Source organism: Kluyveromyces marxianus, chromosome 3, assembly GCF_001417885.1.
Source record: "Kluyveromyces marxianus DMKU3-1042 DNA, complete genome, chromosome 3".
Classification (NCBI taxonomy): Eukaryota; Fungi; Ascomycota; class Saccharomycetes; order Saccharomycetales; family Saccharomycetaceae; genus Kluyveromyces; species Kluyveromyces marxianus.
The window spans coordinates 556,512-570,868 of record NC_036027.1 but is presented as its reverse complement, the minus strand read 5'-3'; the positions used below and the strand labels follow the sequence as shown (position 1 = coordinate 570,868).

Genomic DNA, 14,357 nt, shown 5'->3' with positions numbered 1-14,357 from the left:
TTGTCCCCGCCCCCCTTCAATTCTGCTCAATTTTCTTCCCCAATTTCTTTTTTTCACTTTCTCCCCCCCCTTCTTACGTATGTTTTTTTTGTTTTTGTTTTTGTTTTTGTTTTTTTTTTTTTCACTTTTCTTGTTCGAGCCATCCCCACGCACTCCTCTAGGCTACCGTCCTCTCCGAATTCCGAGAAATGCTCATTGCTCCACATCACGCTTGCTCGGACGACAGCAGTTTCCTCGGCTGCCAGCCTCCCGTCCCCGCTTCTACCAGACCTTCTTCTTCTGTGCAGCCTTCCGACCAGCTGGTCCTGATCTTAGGCTGCGCCAATACAATGGCCTTTCCCAAGTTAATACTGTTTCCCGAACCACCTGTGAGTGCGTGCGCCCTCTTATGGGAATCATTATTGGCCCATTCCACACCAGAAGGTCCTGGTTAATCCGGATGGGACTAGGCAACGGTTGAGAAAGATTTTCTACGACTTCTGTGCGGTTTGGTGTCTGCTGGATGACTGACTGACTGATTGATGCCATGTGTATGTGTATGTATATCTTAGTTTGGTAGCTAGACAGCTGCGTGTGGCCCTCCCGGACTGGGTGGGTATTCTTCGGCTTAGGAAGGTAGGCTTCCGTTTCTGAGGGGTCTATCTATCTGTATATTTGGGTCTTTGTATGCCATGCTATTGTGGTGGGGTTCATAGTGTGATTTTATTCCGAATATCATGTATGTGAAAAAAAAAAGCGTGCGGATCATAGGCCCGCATAGTTTTAATATATATATATATAAGAGAAAGTATATATGTACATGTATGATGGATAATGGAGAAGGATTATTGTTGGTAGGTTCGTTATTTCCGGGGTAGAATAAAGGACATATATTACAAGGTTTTAGTCACATATAGACTAAAGTAAAGTAAACTAAAGACTAATGATTTCCAATAGCTTAGACGATACAGTCATCATACGGAAGAATCTTTTGTTGCTTGACAATGTTACCAATTTGAACAAGCCAGCTATCGATTACTTCCACCACAACTTCAAGGAGACGTACTCCATCTGCGAGACATGGAAGGTGCTTTTGAAGGTTGGTAAGCACAAGGTGCTTAGATTGCCCAGCTGCTCTCAAGAAGACGAGTCTGATTATAACTACTACTTGAAGAGATTGCACCATTGTCTGTGGAGACGTTGGTCCATGGAGAACTTCCATCTTAACGACAGTGCACACAAGTACGACCCATTGCGTATCAACTGGAACAAGGAAAACGATATGACGGTGTTGTACGGGCCTCAGTTGTCCGATGACTGCGTCGCTGCCACACAGTTGCTACCGAAGAGGAAGGCTCTTTCGGCCGACGATGGTGCTCTTCCTTCGGCCGGAGTGGATTCTGACTCGGAATCCTATTCCTCCTTCTCATACAACAACTACTCCTCCTCGCCCACCAACTCAGACACATCGTCAATCTTCGAGAACACAAAGCCTCTTCTGGTTAAGAGAAACTCGTCCTCCTCTTCGTCGCATCATCACTCTTCTGCTCATAGAAACATCAGATTCAACGAGAGCGTAAGAACAAGAGAAATAGACTACAGCGGTGTTATTTATGACGGAACAAGTGCCATCAACGACAAGTGGGCCAACGAGATGATCATGAGACAGGACTGTTTCATCCTCAGCGTGGATGACAGCGATGAGGACTACCAAATGGAACTGTAGTTCTCCAAACCAAAAGAAAAAAACACACACGAATAGAGATTTAACCAAAAATTCAATTCAAAACACTACAAAAACCAAAATTTGAGGTAACACATTTATATCGACACTGCATTTATGTTTACCGTTTTTAATGAACACTTAGTAATGACCCCCCCACACACCCCCATACCTTCGCCTTGATCATAGAAAAGGGCCACCCTTAAGTAACTGCCATACCGGAAGAATAAAATGGACCCGAGAAATTTTTAATGCTTTTCGCCTCCTTTTTTGTCAGTCGGCATGTATATATATTCTTAGGACAGTGTCCTATATCAAGAACTTGATTTTAACGATTCAATGATATATCTTCTTTATTAGATTACTTTTATTTCTATTTTACTTTTTAACGTCCGGCTTCTTACTCCTAATATGTGCCTTTCGGCCTTAGTTGTTGCTACTACTACTACTACTTTTTGTATTGTAAATTATGTATTAATTAATAATGTACATGCGATATATAGAGACAAATACACTATGGGGACCCCAGTCAGGCAAAAAGATCTACGAGAAGTCTTTCTTGAAGAATTTGTGATCCATCGCCTCTTTGGCAGTGAGTCTTTGCTGGTGATCATAGCGTAATAGATGGTCGATTAAATCAACAATCTCATCCACTGCAAGTGGGGTATTATCGCTTATGAAGTAGCTCCATGGTTTCCGTTCGTAGTTCTTCATGATATCATTGTATTCTGAGGGTAGTTCCAATCCGTAGTGTTTCAAGTACTGGAATAACTCCTGCGTACCCAAAACCTTGGCAATTTTAACCAACTGGTCAGCATTCGTGCTGCCCTTGAAGAATGGCTCCTTTTTGAAGATAATCGCCGCGATCATACACCCAACAGCCCACAAGTCCAACGAATAATCGTACTGGTTCAAGCTTACTAGAAGTTCAGGTCCCTTATGGTAACGTGAGGCAACTCTAATGTTGTAATCCACACCAGGGTGGTAGAATTCCGCCAAACCCCAATCAATCAACCTTAGCTTTCTCTCAGTTGGGTCAATCATCACATTTTGTGGCTTTACATCACGGTGCATGATACCCATAGAATGGCAGTAATCCAACGCAGTGAGCAACTGGGTCAAGTAGTACTGCAAGTCCGGTAATGTGAATGTTGGGTAAAGGGTACGGAAATCCACATTCTTCACTTCTTCAAAAATCAACGCTGGGATCTTAGAACCTGGGTCTTGCACAATATCAAGCAACCCAATAATATTAGGACCTCCTGTTAGATTAGTCAAAACCTTGAGCTCTCTGTATATCTTCTTCATCTTCACGGGCTTCAAAACCTTGATAACACATGGAATATCGTTTAACACAGACTTGCCCTTGAACACCTCACTGTACTTACCACGACCGATTTTATTGATCACCTCGTAATTAGAAATCTTACCCCAATCAATGGTAACACATTGTTCATAGTCCCAATATTCTTGAGGGCGCTTCTCGCACGCATCCTGGTACACTCGAGCTACACTGTAAACTCGCTTACTCTTCAAGTTCAAAGAAGAAGGCTGCAATGTAGTCATGGTCGCTCTTAATCTCTATCACGTTATCAGGATCCTACTATATCAACCCCACACACTAACAAAAAGCCCTGTGACCACTAAAACGCTACTAGTATCGAACCTAACTCGCCGTCGTAACCAATCCCCAGCTGCTGCTAAACATAACTGTTTCAACTAGTAGCTTTAACCAGTTTTTCTGTTTTCTTTAATATTGAACAATTTTTTTTTAAAAGTTGCCAAGGGCAAGAATAATATTGATGGATGGAATTTAGATTATTAGCGTATTTAGTAGTTTAAGTAGAGCTGGAGAGAATAGAAAAGAGCTTTAGACAAAGGTTTTTAGATGAAATTGATAGCTATACTTCTATAGATCACACGCAAACTTGAGGTGGGTTTTGATATAATTGTGAAGATGGACACATGCCACTTTTCAAGGAACTTGTTCTTAGGTTAGACGTGGGACATAACACTGTCATTCGAGATGTCCAACTCTGGCGCGAAATGGACGCTGAGAAGGGCCATGAGGGAGGCCCAAGTGCCAAGAATTGTCTAGCGGAAGTTATAGGAATGGTTAGCGTGGCTAAACTGCCGTTATGGCTTGACTTGGACAGAAGATATCGGTGTTTTACGACAAGTGAGACGAGTTTCCGGTATTTCAATGCCAAATTGATGCGGCAGCGACACAGGAACCGAGGTATTCTGTGCCGGATTCATTCGAACAATGATTCTATAGAGTATATGCTCTTCCATAAATGTTTGAAAACTGATGTGGACGCGTCATTCGAGATAGAATCGATCGTCATCGATCTGTCGACGAAACGCCGCTTGGACGCTGTACTAGATAAGATACACAGTGCTAGCGATGAAAGCAACGCTACTACAGAATCCATCAGCAGAAATGCAGCAGGTCCGTCCAATGCTACAAAATCTATCGAAAAGATCCTCGAGAAGAATAGACAACAGCGATTACAAAAAAGCAACTCACTGAACAAAAGAGTATTGCTCAATGATCAACACCAGCATTTCGTTACACTACTGTCGCAGTGCATACTCTCAGGTCTCAGATTGAGAGGCGTTCCCCAGTCCCAATACGAGAAACTGTACAAGATGACGTATAAAGCGTCTGAATTTGCGTTCAGAAATGAACTGCGACAAACAACGCCGATCAGTTTCGAAGCTATTCAAGACTGCGTGGAGACTCTTTTGAAATTATTCACAAAGACATGAATATAACGTCTAATGACGACTAACCAGCACATTTTAATTATTGATCTTCTTTTGTCTTTTTTCATTTTTTATTTACATAACTGCGCGTACATACGGTGCTCAGCCAATCTTCTTATTCTCTTGCATAGAAAAACCCAACAATATGACATTTTTAAGGTTTTACCAAATACGAGATGAGAAATGCCACATGCATTTATTTAAAAAGGCGAGGCGCATGAGAAAGAGAGTTAATCCCTCGAATTGAGCTCTGGATTTATGCTTGAATTTCAAATAAGGCTCCAATAACTGTGTGCACTTTGCTTGGGGTAACTGGTAATCGACTTGTCTTTAGAGGGAAAGAAGCATGCAACCTAAAAAGGCTGGGAGTTCTGACTCAATGACAAATGGTCCTAATGATCGCAAGAAACACTTGTTCATACTTGTACATGGCCTTTGGGGTAACCACAAGCATATGGACTCCATTAAGGAGATGATGGAGAAAAAGCTGGACGGCATCGATGATATTGTGATATTCAAGCCCGAGAACTCTGGGTACATCAAGACTCTCCATGGGATTCGGGTGGTGAGTTATAATGTCTTGGATGAGATTTGTCAGTTTGTGAAGGATTATGGTGTAGAAAGGTTTGACAGAGTGAGTATGATTGGATATTCAATGGGAGGGCTAGTTTCTCGGTTTATTATTGGCAAGATGGTTACTGAATGTAAGGACATTTTCGGAAATATGACACCAGTGATCTTTATGACGTTTGCCACACCTCATCTTGGTGTTAATTTCTTCCTTCCCGCAGATGTCAAGAGGCGTACGGTATATCGTAGAGTACTGAATACAGTTTTGACTGGGTTAGGGAAGACCATCTTAGGCAGGAGTGGTTCTGAAATATTTATTAGCAATAAAAACGACCGGATTTTAGTAGATATCTCTCAGGGTGAATATCTGTACGGATTATCGAGATTTAAGCACCGTGTTTGTTTTGCAAATGTAAAGAATGATAGAACTGTGGCATTTTACACCGCTATTATTGGGAATTGTGATCCATTCATAGAGACTGCAAATACCCTAGACTATCGATTTAATCACGATTTGCCAATTGATGTGAATAATTACCCAGTACAGCCTAGAATTCTTGTTTTAGACGAATTGGATCCCACTGTATACAGAGCTAAAGAGGAAAAGCCGCCTGTATCGTTAAAGCATCGTGTTAATAGAATATTATTTCTCATGCTATTACTGATGGTATTCCTTCCGCTTGCAATTCTCATAAATACTTTCGGGACTTGCTATAGTTACATTACGACGTCACGTCACCATGCTCTTTTGAAGAAAGGTCGTCATAAAGTACAGTCTCATGAAGATATGTTTACCTCGCTTATGTCTTCTTTGAGGAGTATGATCGGGGACACAATTAACGATGAGCAAGATAAAGGGCAAGATAATGACTCTGATTGGTCGTTAGATAAGAACACTCTAAGCCGTACAATTACCAATGACTCCGCTCTTATGAACGACGCTTGGGAAAAGTTTATCCATTCTTACTCTAAAGTATGGAGTCACGATAAGTTCCCCAGTCTTCCTTTTGACGAAAGTAGAACTACAATATATCAAAATCTATCGAAACTAAGTTGGATTAGAATACCGGTTTATGTAAAAGCAATGAACGCCCACGATGGCATCGTTGCAAGAAAGGGTTTGGACAAAGCATCCCCATACGGAGTGGCCAATGTTATGTTCGCATGTGAATTGATTAACCATTTGTTGGAATAAAGCATGCTAATTCGTATTTCAGTTCAAACCTATAAAAGGTTTACTTCCTTAAAGGACATTACATATTTATATAGTTGCGTGTACAAAATACATGTACCAACCAAGGTATTATAGCCATTTTTCTTCCGGATTGGCTTTGAATGCAATGTAATCATCGTGGTTAAACAAGGAAAGTTCAGTTTCGTTAGAAATACCATAATCTACTAGTTTCTTAGTAGAATCGTTAATGTCTAAAGTCCAGTCGTCGTCATGGTCAAAGTTAATTACTAAATTCACAGTCTTAGATCCGTGTGCGTGGGTATATACTTTCAAAGCATCATAATTCACATTACGAAATGGTCTGAATGCACCAGTGGTTTTAATATGGTTTATGACATCCTCATACAAGTCCTTAGCAGTCTTATTTTTGATGTCGTAGTCTGTGAATACAATATTCTTAACGTTTCTATAAGGGAAAGACTTGATAACCCGCACTGTTATAGTAGAATTGGTTAATGGTCTCACGGTGGTGATCAAGGGTTCCTCAGTATCGAAATCAATTTCAGTAGACATTGATATATGTTTGTTTCGGGGTTTATGCTAAGACCTCTACCAAGCTTAACTGAAGTTAGTTGTAAAATAATAAGTTGATGAAGATTCGTTTTGTTATGCAAATATCTGCAATTAAATATTTTAAATATGTATTCATTGCTCGAAGCTTCTTTTCAACTATACTACAAGTTTTCAATTTTGAGCATCAAAAGAGCCTTTAAAGAATTAAAATATCAAAAAAAAATTCCAATTGTCAGTGAAAAGAGACAATGCGGAATAATCAGAGATATAGGTATCTGAAGGTTCTGAAATTTAGAAGTGTATTGATTAAGTCTCCTCTTGGATTACTATGATAATTAAACGAAAGAAAAGTGTTATTTTATTCCCACCTTTTGTACTGTAATTCATCCAACTATTTAACTTTCAAAAAAAAAAAATAAGAACTCCTCATAGGGGGCTCGAACCCCTGACATTTCGGTTCCTTGCAAGCAGTGCTTAAAAGCCGAACGCTCTACCAACTGAGCTAACAAGGACGAGTCCTCGGAATACCAACTTTTATGAAGGCCCTTTTACGAGAAAATCTTAGGTACCTCAACTTGTTCCAACAATGCTGACAGGCCCAGATCATTTGCTTTTACTCCCTATTCTATGCGGTACCTAATACAAGCAGATAATACACAAGTAATGATTAATTAGTCGGAGTTCAGTATTGAACCTACTAAGAATATGCATATATGCTTTCATATACCCTTCTCTATATGCCAAATCGGCTTGGTTCTTTTAACAAACTTCTACATTTATTGTAACAAAGAGGTAGTTAGGAAGAACATCAGTCACAAAAAGGGACTGTAGTCCAAACCGCAATTCTTGTCGTTCTCCATTCCGAAATTTTTGACCATACTGTTTCGGTCAATATTGACATCCTTGACGTCTACGTCGTTTTGTAGATCTTTCAATGTTTTGAATTACCCAATTGGGTCAGAATTGTAAATAAAGACAAATATTGCTAGTCGAAAAGTTAACAAAAGCACTTAATCCAAATGATGAGTTACCAACAACACATTTAAGGATTCAGAATGTAACTTTGACTAGAAAGGACATAAGATATTCAAATCAATGCCAAGATGCAAACAACACCAGTTTCTGAGGTACCGGATCCAGTCGATTGTTTTAGACTAACTCCAGTGAATTTAAAAACCCTAAGGTCACCTTTGAAACAAAGACCAATGAGTACAGAAGGGAATGAGAGTTTATACAAGGAGAACTTCAACCTCATTTCAAAACAGCTTCAAAATTTGTTAAGTGAGCTTGATGTAATATACCGGGAAGTAGGTTACTCAAAGATAGAGATTTCAAGGAAAGAAAAACAGATATTTCATAATTTATCGAACTCAATCTCAAAGTTCTTTGACGAAGCTAACGCAGAAAGAGACACATTAACCAAGGAATTTCAAACAGGACAATACACATTACAATGTATGCTAAATACAATCAACGATCCAAAAGGTGTCAATACGATACCGGACTTATTCATGCGAAATAATATTTTAGTTACTTCATCGCAGACTATGATAGATGATAATTGCTCCAGCCCACACAAGTCATCATCCTTACTTAACAAATTGAAAATCCTTAATAATGTCAAAGACTATGTGATGAATGCATATCTACCCAATTTCATGAGATACCTTTCTACTGTGTTAAAGCTACGGCATTTGATGGAGAAAGTTCCTGATATGCAAGATCAGATCTTGCCGACCAACTTTGCTCTTCCACAAAAGGAACTATGCAGTCAGTTCAATAGCCAAATCAGATCGTGTGGTGGAGATACGAAACTGCTATTTAAGTTTTTTCAAGAAGAGAATGAAACTATATTCCAACGTTCTTTTTTCTCCAAAATTACAAATGATCAAATCAAGTTTTTAGAATCGTTCATTAAGAGTTACAGTGAAGAATATACTAGGAGGCTAGAACGTTACAAGACATTACAGAATGAGCTACAAGAAATATCTCAAAGCTTAGGAATTGATTACCGCAGTATAATTTCCAGTGAGCAACAGAATGAAATACCCACAGAGTCAGAACCAGTAATAAGCTGGAATGCAATCGTATCACTAGAGAAATCAATTAAGAAATACGAAATCCTGCGACAAACAAGGTTGAAGGAAAAAGATGAGCTACTAACCAAATGCCAGACCCTCTGGGGCAAACTAAAAGTTCCTGATGGACAGCAACAGAAGTTTATCGAGAATAATTCAAACCTTTCTGCCGAGTCATTAGAAAATATACGTGCGGAGTTGGATAGGTTAGAAGAGATGAAGAAGAAATTAATAAAAAAACTAATACAGGATTCATGCGATAAGATTAATGAATATTTCACGGCCATGTCATTTACTGAAAGTGAGAAAGCTGAGTTCCAGAATTCTTTTGATGAAATGTCTCGTCAATCACAATCGTTAAAAGATGACGAACGTCTTTTGGAATTCTGCGAATCGCAGATAGATGATCTTAAAAGAAAAATGGAGATATTTCAACCAATCTGGAAATTAATTCAAGACTTTGAGTCTTTACAAAACGATAAGATCAAATTAGATGAAAGTACAAAAGATTCTTCCAGACTTTTAGCTAGAAACTCACACAAGATTCTACTAGAAGAAGAGCGTGCTAGAAAGAGGATCACTAGGTATTTCCCATCAGTTGTTAGAGAGTTGAAAGAAAAGCTAACTTTATTTGAGGAAGAATTTGGAAAACCTTTCCTGTTGAACGGTGAACAATTCCTCGATATCGTGTTACAAGAACAGGCAGAGTTGGCAAATAGATACCCCAAAAGTAGGATTAACATGAAAGCGCCTTCTGTGCGGTTAAGGGATAATACCAAAACAATTCCTAAAACTCCAAGTAAGAATCATGTAGCTGGATCTATGTGCTCTTCAACTTCATCCTCTGTTAAAAATCGAGTAGCAAAACCAATGACCACACCCATACCTAGGAATTCAACGTTAAAAAAGGTCACAACTAATAGAGAATTGCTTCCACCACCTCACATTTCTGTTAGAAAGGAGTTTTCTCGCATTCCGTCAATAGCAACCACCACCACAGGTTCATTAAACAACAGCAAAAGATTGGCCATGTCTCCTGAACCACGTTTACTTGCTCCAGTATCGAACAACAAACTGAATATTCGAAACTCAAATGAAAATGAGAAGAAACAACCGGCTAAGCCGTTAGAATTAAATTCTTTGAGAGTAACAAGAGAAAAGAATATGATCAATAGTTCAAAAACAAACAGATACATGGCGGCAAAGTTACCTAGCAGTCCAATAAAAGAGCCTTTTGGATCTGTTTATTCCATTAGTAGATCTCCAGAAGGTAAAATTAAATTGAACGTTTCCTGCAACTCAGGTAATAACACAACAAATGCTCATGACAACAACCCTGATTCTAGTTTTCTTAACGACAGTAATTTTATCGAATGGAAACAAAATCAGGTAGCCAAACTTAATAATTTCAATGACGAAAATTCCTCCTGGAATAATAACATACAGTAGTATATTAGAGGCTTTCCAATTGTATTAATATTGTTCAGTTTTAACAATGAAATGGCGTGTACTTTTACAAAATATATATTGATATATATATGATACATAGACCTAGATCAAGGGTATACCAATATCATAATATTTCGTGTAGTATCACATGCATGAGGTTCATAACTTTTTCATCTCAACTCCTTCTGGTAGAGCTGGTTCTACTTTCCCTTTCGACACTTCTTCCCAATTTGTGCTCAAAGAGGTACCATTACTCTCGATGAAAGACTTCATCATGGCCCTACGGGTATCTTCATCTGCACCTTTGTATAACTGCTGGAAGAAACTATCGGCTGATTGCGTTTTTGGATCATCCTCATCACTATCCACATCTATTTTGGACCAGTCAATAGCCTTTTTAGAAGATGATGGGTAAGAAAGCTCCGCAGCGCGGTTATTAGTAGCAAGTGGTTCAGCTTTGACATCAGCAACCACGGGGACAGTTGGTGGCGGCGTAATTTCGTTACCAGTCTTTTCTAGTGTTTTCCACTGGATCTTTTCAGCTTTTTTTAGTGTGACTTCTATCTTTTTAGTAAAGACAGAAACCTGAACAGGCTCTGGTTCCACATTATGGCTCAACTTCACAGAGTATTGAAATTCGGAACCTGTGCTTGGTATCTGGTATGAAATTGATAGCAGGGAATCCTTGATGGACACATTAACGTCATCCTTAGACTGGGGGAGATTCTTGGTGAACAAAGATATAGAGACTGTGTTGGAGCTCTGGTACCAGTCTGTTTTGAACGTATCCTTAGGAGCCAGCACTTCAACATTTATTTCTTGAGGCTTCTCTTGAGGCTTCTCCTGAGGCTTCTCCTGGAGCTTCTCCTGGGGCTGCTCCTTCTTGAACTTCGATTTGTGCTTCTCATACGCAGTTTCGATATTGTGTTTCCAGAGCGGTAGCGTGTCGTCTGAAAACCCATACTGCTCGCATTTACTCAAATACTCCTTCGAGAGATCGTACTTCTTGCAGTTATAGTAATGAATGCAGAACCGAAAGTATACAAACCCAATCTTGGCTCTATCACCTCTCTTCTGAGCTATATCCAAGGCTTTCTTCAAAAAATCAGTGGCTGATTCAAGCGTCTCTTCATTGTGCCACGAAGAAGACCTGAAGTAAAGCTTCTCCAAACACGCTGATTTATAAGCATTCGCATATAGATTGTTCCCATCTTGGCCAAGAATCTTGTCGTACAATTCCAATGCCTTTTCAATCTCTCTTTTGTCGTACAACAAGGTGTAAGCTTCTTTTAGGTCCTTTTCGATAGGCATATTTTCCTTATGGATTCACAACCCCTATGACTTCTCTATTATCTAACTCAACCTAGTTTACTGAGGTAACTGATTGCTCTCTCTATCTCTTTGTTCTTCATTCTTACACACTGCTATTGAAGCTCATATATATATATATTAGTTATAGAATCCTAAAGAAACTCAAAATCAACCTTATTGAGTACCCAAAACGACACACAGAAACGTTAAACACCGTCTCAGATTCATTTTTCACCTCCAGAATACGATTCAACCCAACATGTAACCACCTTACGCACTCCGAAAAGCCCAACTGCCCCATTCTAATAAACCTCGGCCCAACGTCTAATGGTGCAGGTGCTTACAACGAACGGCTGGAGCACACACTGACATTACTCTCGGGACGGCGAAGAAGAAGGAAAATAAATAATAAAAAAAAATCCACGTGACACACACGTGACCAATGAAAATTTTCTTTCCCAAGGCCAAAAAAGAAATAGCAAGAGAGATGCGATGCGATGAGATGAGATAGGAATTAGTATGAAGTTAGAAGAGTAAGAACCAAGAACCAAGAACCAAGAGCCGTTACTTGTTATATACACACATAAGGCGAAGTGTATATTTCTTGAGATTTGGAATAAGGAGATAGTATAACGGCAGGAATATAATATAGTGCGTCAAGATGAGTGAACAGCATCCACACGTCAGGGCTCTAGTGCTTGATGCGACACCGTTAATTACACAATCGTATACGCATTACCAGAACTATGCGGAGTCATTCTACACAGCACCCACGGTGTTGCACGAAATCAAGGATGAGAAGTCGAGGAAGAACTTGGAAATCTGGCAAGGGTTAGGTACTTTGAAGGTGAGACATCCATCGGCCGCTTCGATCAAGCGTGTTTCTGATTTTGCGAAGTTGACTGGTGATTACAGTGTGCTAAGTGCGAACGATATCCACATCATTGCGCTAACGTACGAGTTGGAGACGGAGCTTAACAAGGGCGACTGGAGACTCAGGAAGAAGCCAGGCGAACCGTTGAAGAAGGAGGCTGTTGAGGTTGAGGAGAAGGAGAAGGAGAAGAAAGAGACCGCAGAGGATGCTGGTTTTACCACTGTTGAGAAGAAGAAGAAGAAGACCAGAAGAGGTGGTAAGAAGCAAAGAGAGAAGAGAGAGGCTGCAATGAAGGAGGAAGAGGAGAAGAAGAAGGCCGAACTAGCAGCCAAGGAGGAGGAAGCCAAGGAGGAGGAAGCCAAGGAGGAGGAAGCCAAGGAGGAGGAAAGCAAGGAAAAAGAAGAAAAAGAGGAAGAAGGTGGATTCTTTTCCGACGACGACGGTGACTGGATCACTCCAGACAACCTAACCGAAACCATCATCAAGGACAGCGGCGAGGATACCACCGGAGGAGAAGGTGTCGTTGCCACGAAGGACACCTCGGCCTCTCTAGAGCTACCCCAAAACCAAGTCGCCCTGGCTACCGGTGATTTCGCAGTGCAGAACGTCTCTCTGCAACTAAACCTCAACTTGATGAACTTCATGTCCGGTCTCAGAATCAAGAGACTCCGCAACTACATGCTCAGATGCCACGCATGCTTCCAGCTACTACCGATGCCCAAGGACGGCAAACCAAAACATTTCTGCCCCTCATGCGGTGGCTCAGGAACCCTCCTAAGATGCGCCGTCTCAGTCGACTCCACTACCGGTAAGGTCACCCCACACCTAAAGGCCAACTTCCAGTGGAACAACAGAGGTAACCGTTACTCGTTGCCAAGCCCGCTATCCAAGAATGCCACCAAGAGATTCGGTAAAAAGGGTTTCGTCCACACCAAGCACGACCAAGGCGTAGAACTACTAAGAGAAGACCAAAAAGAATACGAAAAGGCCGTCAAGCAAGAAGAATGGACCAGAAAGCACAACGAAAAGATCCTAAACAACTGGATCGGTGGTGGATCCGCCGAAAACTACATCTCTCCATTCGCCATCGACGGCTTGAAACACCATAGCGTCCGTGTCGGTAGAGGTCGTTTCGCAAACAGCGTCAGAAAGAGATGAGATGAGCTATCCACTCACTCACGCCTTCTATACCTATCTATACCATTATTATGTACACTACTATGCTATATATTTTTTTTTTGTTTCCATATGCAGTACAAACCGCACACGAACAGGGATCTTCCCGGAATTCTATTCCTATCCGTATCCCTAACCTAACCTAACCTATATTACGCGGTCCGGCTGCAGTGCCAGCATTACGTATACTGTTTACCAAATGCATCGGCAGCTGACCCGGCTCCCAGTTTTCCTCCTTTCACCACGTAATTCTGTGAAGCTTAAACTTTTTTTTTTTTTACTAGCAAAAAGCCGAAGAAAAGCATAACACGAGGCAGGCGGGCAGAAAAAAAAATGCTAGAAACAAAGAACATTCGCAATATTGAAAGAAGGATTTGGGTTTAAGAAAGAGATTTACGTTGGGTAGTTTGTTCGTGAAGGGTATTTGATTGGAAGCATCTGATCTAAATTTGCGTTAGAACGAGAAAAAAGTGTTACATACACTGAAAGCTGGTATTTTAAAGGATATATCTGTGTATTTGGTGCTCAAGAAACGGATAGAAAAGGGAAAAAAGACTTGGGATAAAAGAGGTATTACAGCACATTAGTGTTACGAGAGACAGAGATATATATATACACACACACATATATTCTCTTGGAAGAAAGTTTTTGAGATACTTAGTTTTAAGGGGCCGAAAAAAC

General features: G+C 40.3%; 8 protein-coding genes and 2 non-coding genes across 10 annotated transcripts; 6 read left to right on the top strand and 4 right to left on the bottom strand.

The window, feature by feature from the left end:
• The first annotated feature begins 580 nt into the window (after positions 1-580).
• KLMA_R309 lies at positions 581-1,374 on the top strand. Its single transcript has 2 exons — positions 581-612; positions 1,321-1,374. It is a non-coding gene; the product is annotated as a tRNA-Leu (tRNA).
• Positions 923-1,705, top strand: KLMA_30263 (uncharacterized protein; the record flags this gene model as incomplete). The annotated part of the gene is made up of 1 exon (XM_022818767.1): positions 923-1,705. The coding sequence occupies one exon, from the start codon at positions 923-925 to the stop codon at positions 1,703-1,705; it is 783 nt and encodes a 260-aa protein (XP_022675401.1).
• Positions 1,706-2,245: 540 nt separating this feature from the next.
• On the bottom strand, positions 2,246-3,268 carry CKA2 (casein kinase 2 catalytic subunit CKA2; the record flags this gene model as incomplete). Its single annotated transcript, XM_022818766.1, has 1 exon — positions 2,246-3,268. One exon carries the CDS (start codon positions 3,266-3,268, stop codon positions 2,246-2,248), a length of 1,023 nt encoding a protein of 340 aa, XP_022675400.1.
• Positions 3,269-3,667: 399 nt separating this feature from the next.
• SLD7 (Sld7p) lies at positions 3,668-4,474 on the top strand (the record flags this gene model as incomplete). The annotated part of the gene is made up of 1 exon (XM_022818765.1): positions 3,668-4,474. The coding sequence occupies one exon, from the start codon at positions 3,668-3,670 to the stop codon at positions 4,472-4,474; it is 807 nt and encodes a 268-aa protein (XP_022675399.1).
• Positions 4,475-4,817: 343 nt separating this feature from the next.
• Positions 4,818-6,236, top strand: LPL1 (putative hydrolase; the record flags this gene model as incomplete). The annotated part of the gene is made up of 1 exon (XM_022818764.1): positions 4,818-6,236. One exon carries the CDS (start codon positions 4,818-4,820, stop codon positions 6,234-6,236), a length of 1,419 nt encoding a protein of 472 aa, XP_022675398.1.
• A 108-nt stretch (positions 6,237-6,344) lies between these two features.
• On the bottom strand, positions 6,345-6,788 carry AIM29 (Aim29p; the record flags this gene model as incomplete). Its single annotated transcript, XM_022818763.1, has 1 exon — positions 6,345-6,788. The coding sequence occupies one exon, from the start codon at positions 6,786-6,788 to the stop codon at positions 6,345-6,347; it is 444 nt and encodes a 147-aa protein (XP_022675397.1).
• A 422-nt stretch (positions 6,789-7,210) lies between these two features.
• On the bottom strand, positions 7,211-7,300 carry KLMA_R308. Its single transcript is given in 2 exon segments — positions 7,211-7,247; positions 7,265-7,300. It is a non-coding gene; the product is annotated as a tRNA-Lys (tRNA).
• Positions 7,301-7,891: 591 nt separating this feature from the next.
• On the top strand, positions 7,892-10,315 carry ASE1 (Ase1p; the record flags this gene model as incomplete). The annotated part of the gene is made up of 1 exon (XM_022818761.1): positions 7,892-10,315. One exon carries the CDS (start codon positions 7,892-7,894, stop codon positions 10,313-10,315), a length of 2,424 nt encoding a protein of 807 aa, XP_022675396.1.
• Positions 10,316-10,474: 159 nt separating this feature from the next.
• Positions 10,475-11,626, bottom strand: SGT1 (co-chaperone SGT1; the record flags this gene model as incomplete). The annotated part of the gene is made up of 1 exon (XM_022818760.1): positions 10,475-11,626. The coding sequence occupies one exon, from the start codon at positions 11,624-11,626 to the stop codon at positions 10,475-10,477; it is 1,152 nt and encodes a 383-aa protein (XP_022675395.1).
• Positions 11,627-12,287: 661 nt separating this feature from the next.
• Positions 12,288-13,658, top strand: NOB1 (rRNA-binding endoribonuclease; the record flags this gene model as incomplete). The annotated part of the gene is made up of 1 exon (XM_022818759.1): positions 12,288-13,658. One exon carries the CDS (start codon positions 12,288-12,290, stop codon positions 13,656-13,658), a length of 1,371 nt encoding a protein of 456 aa, XP_022675394.1.
• Positions 13,659-14,357: the final 699 nt, after the last annotated feature.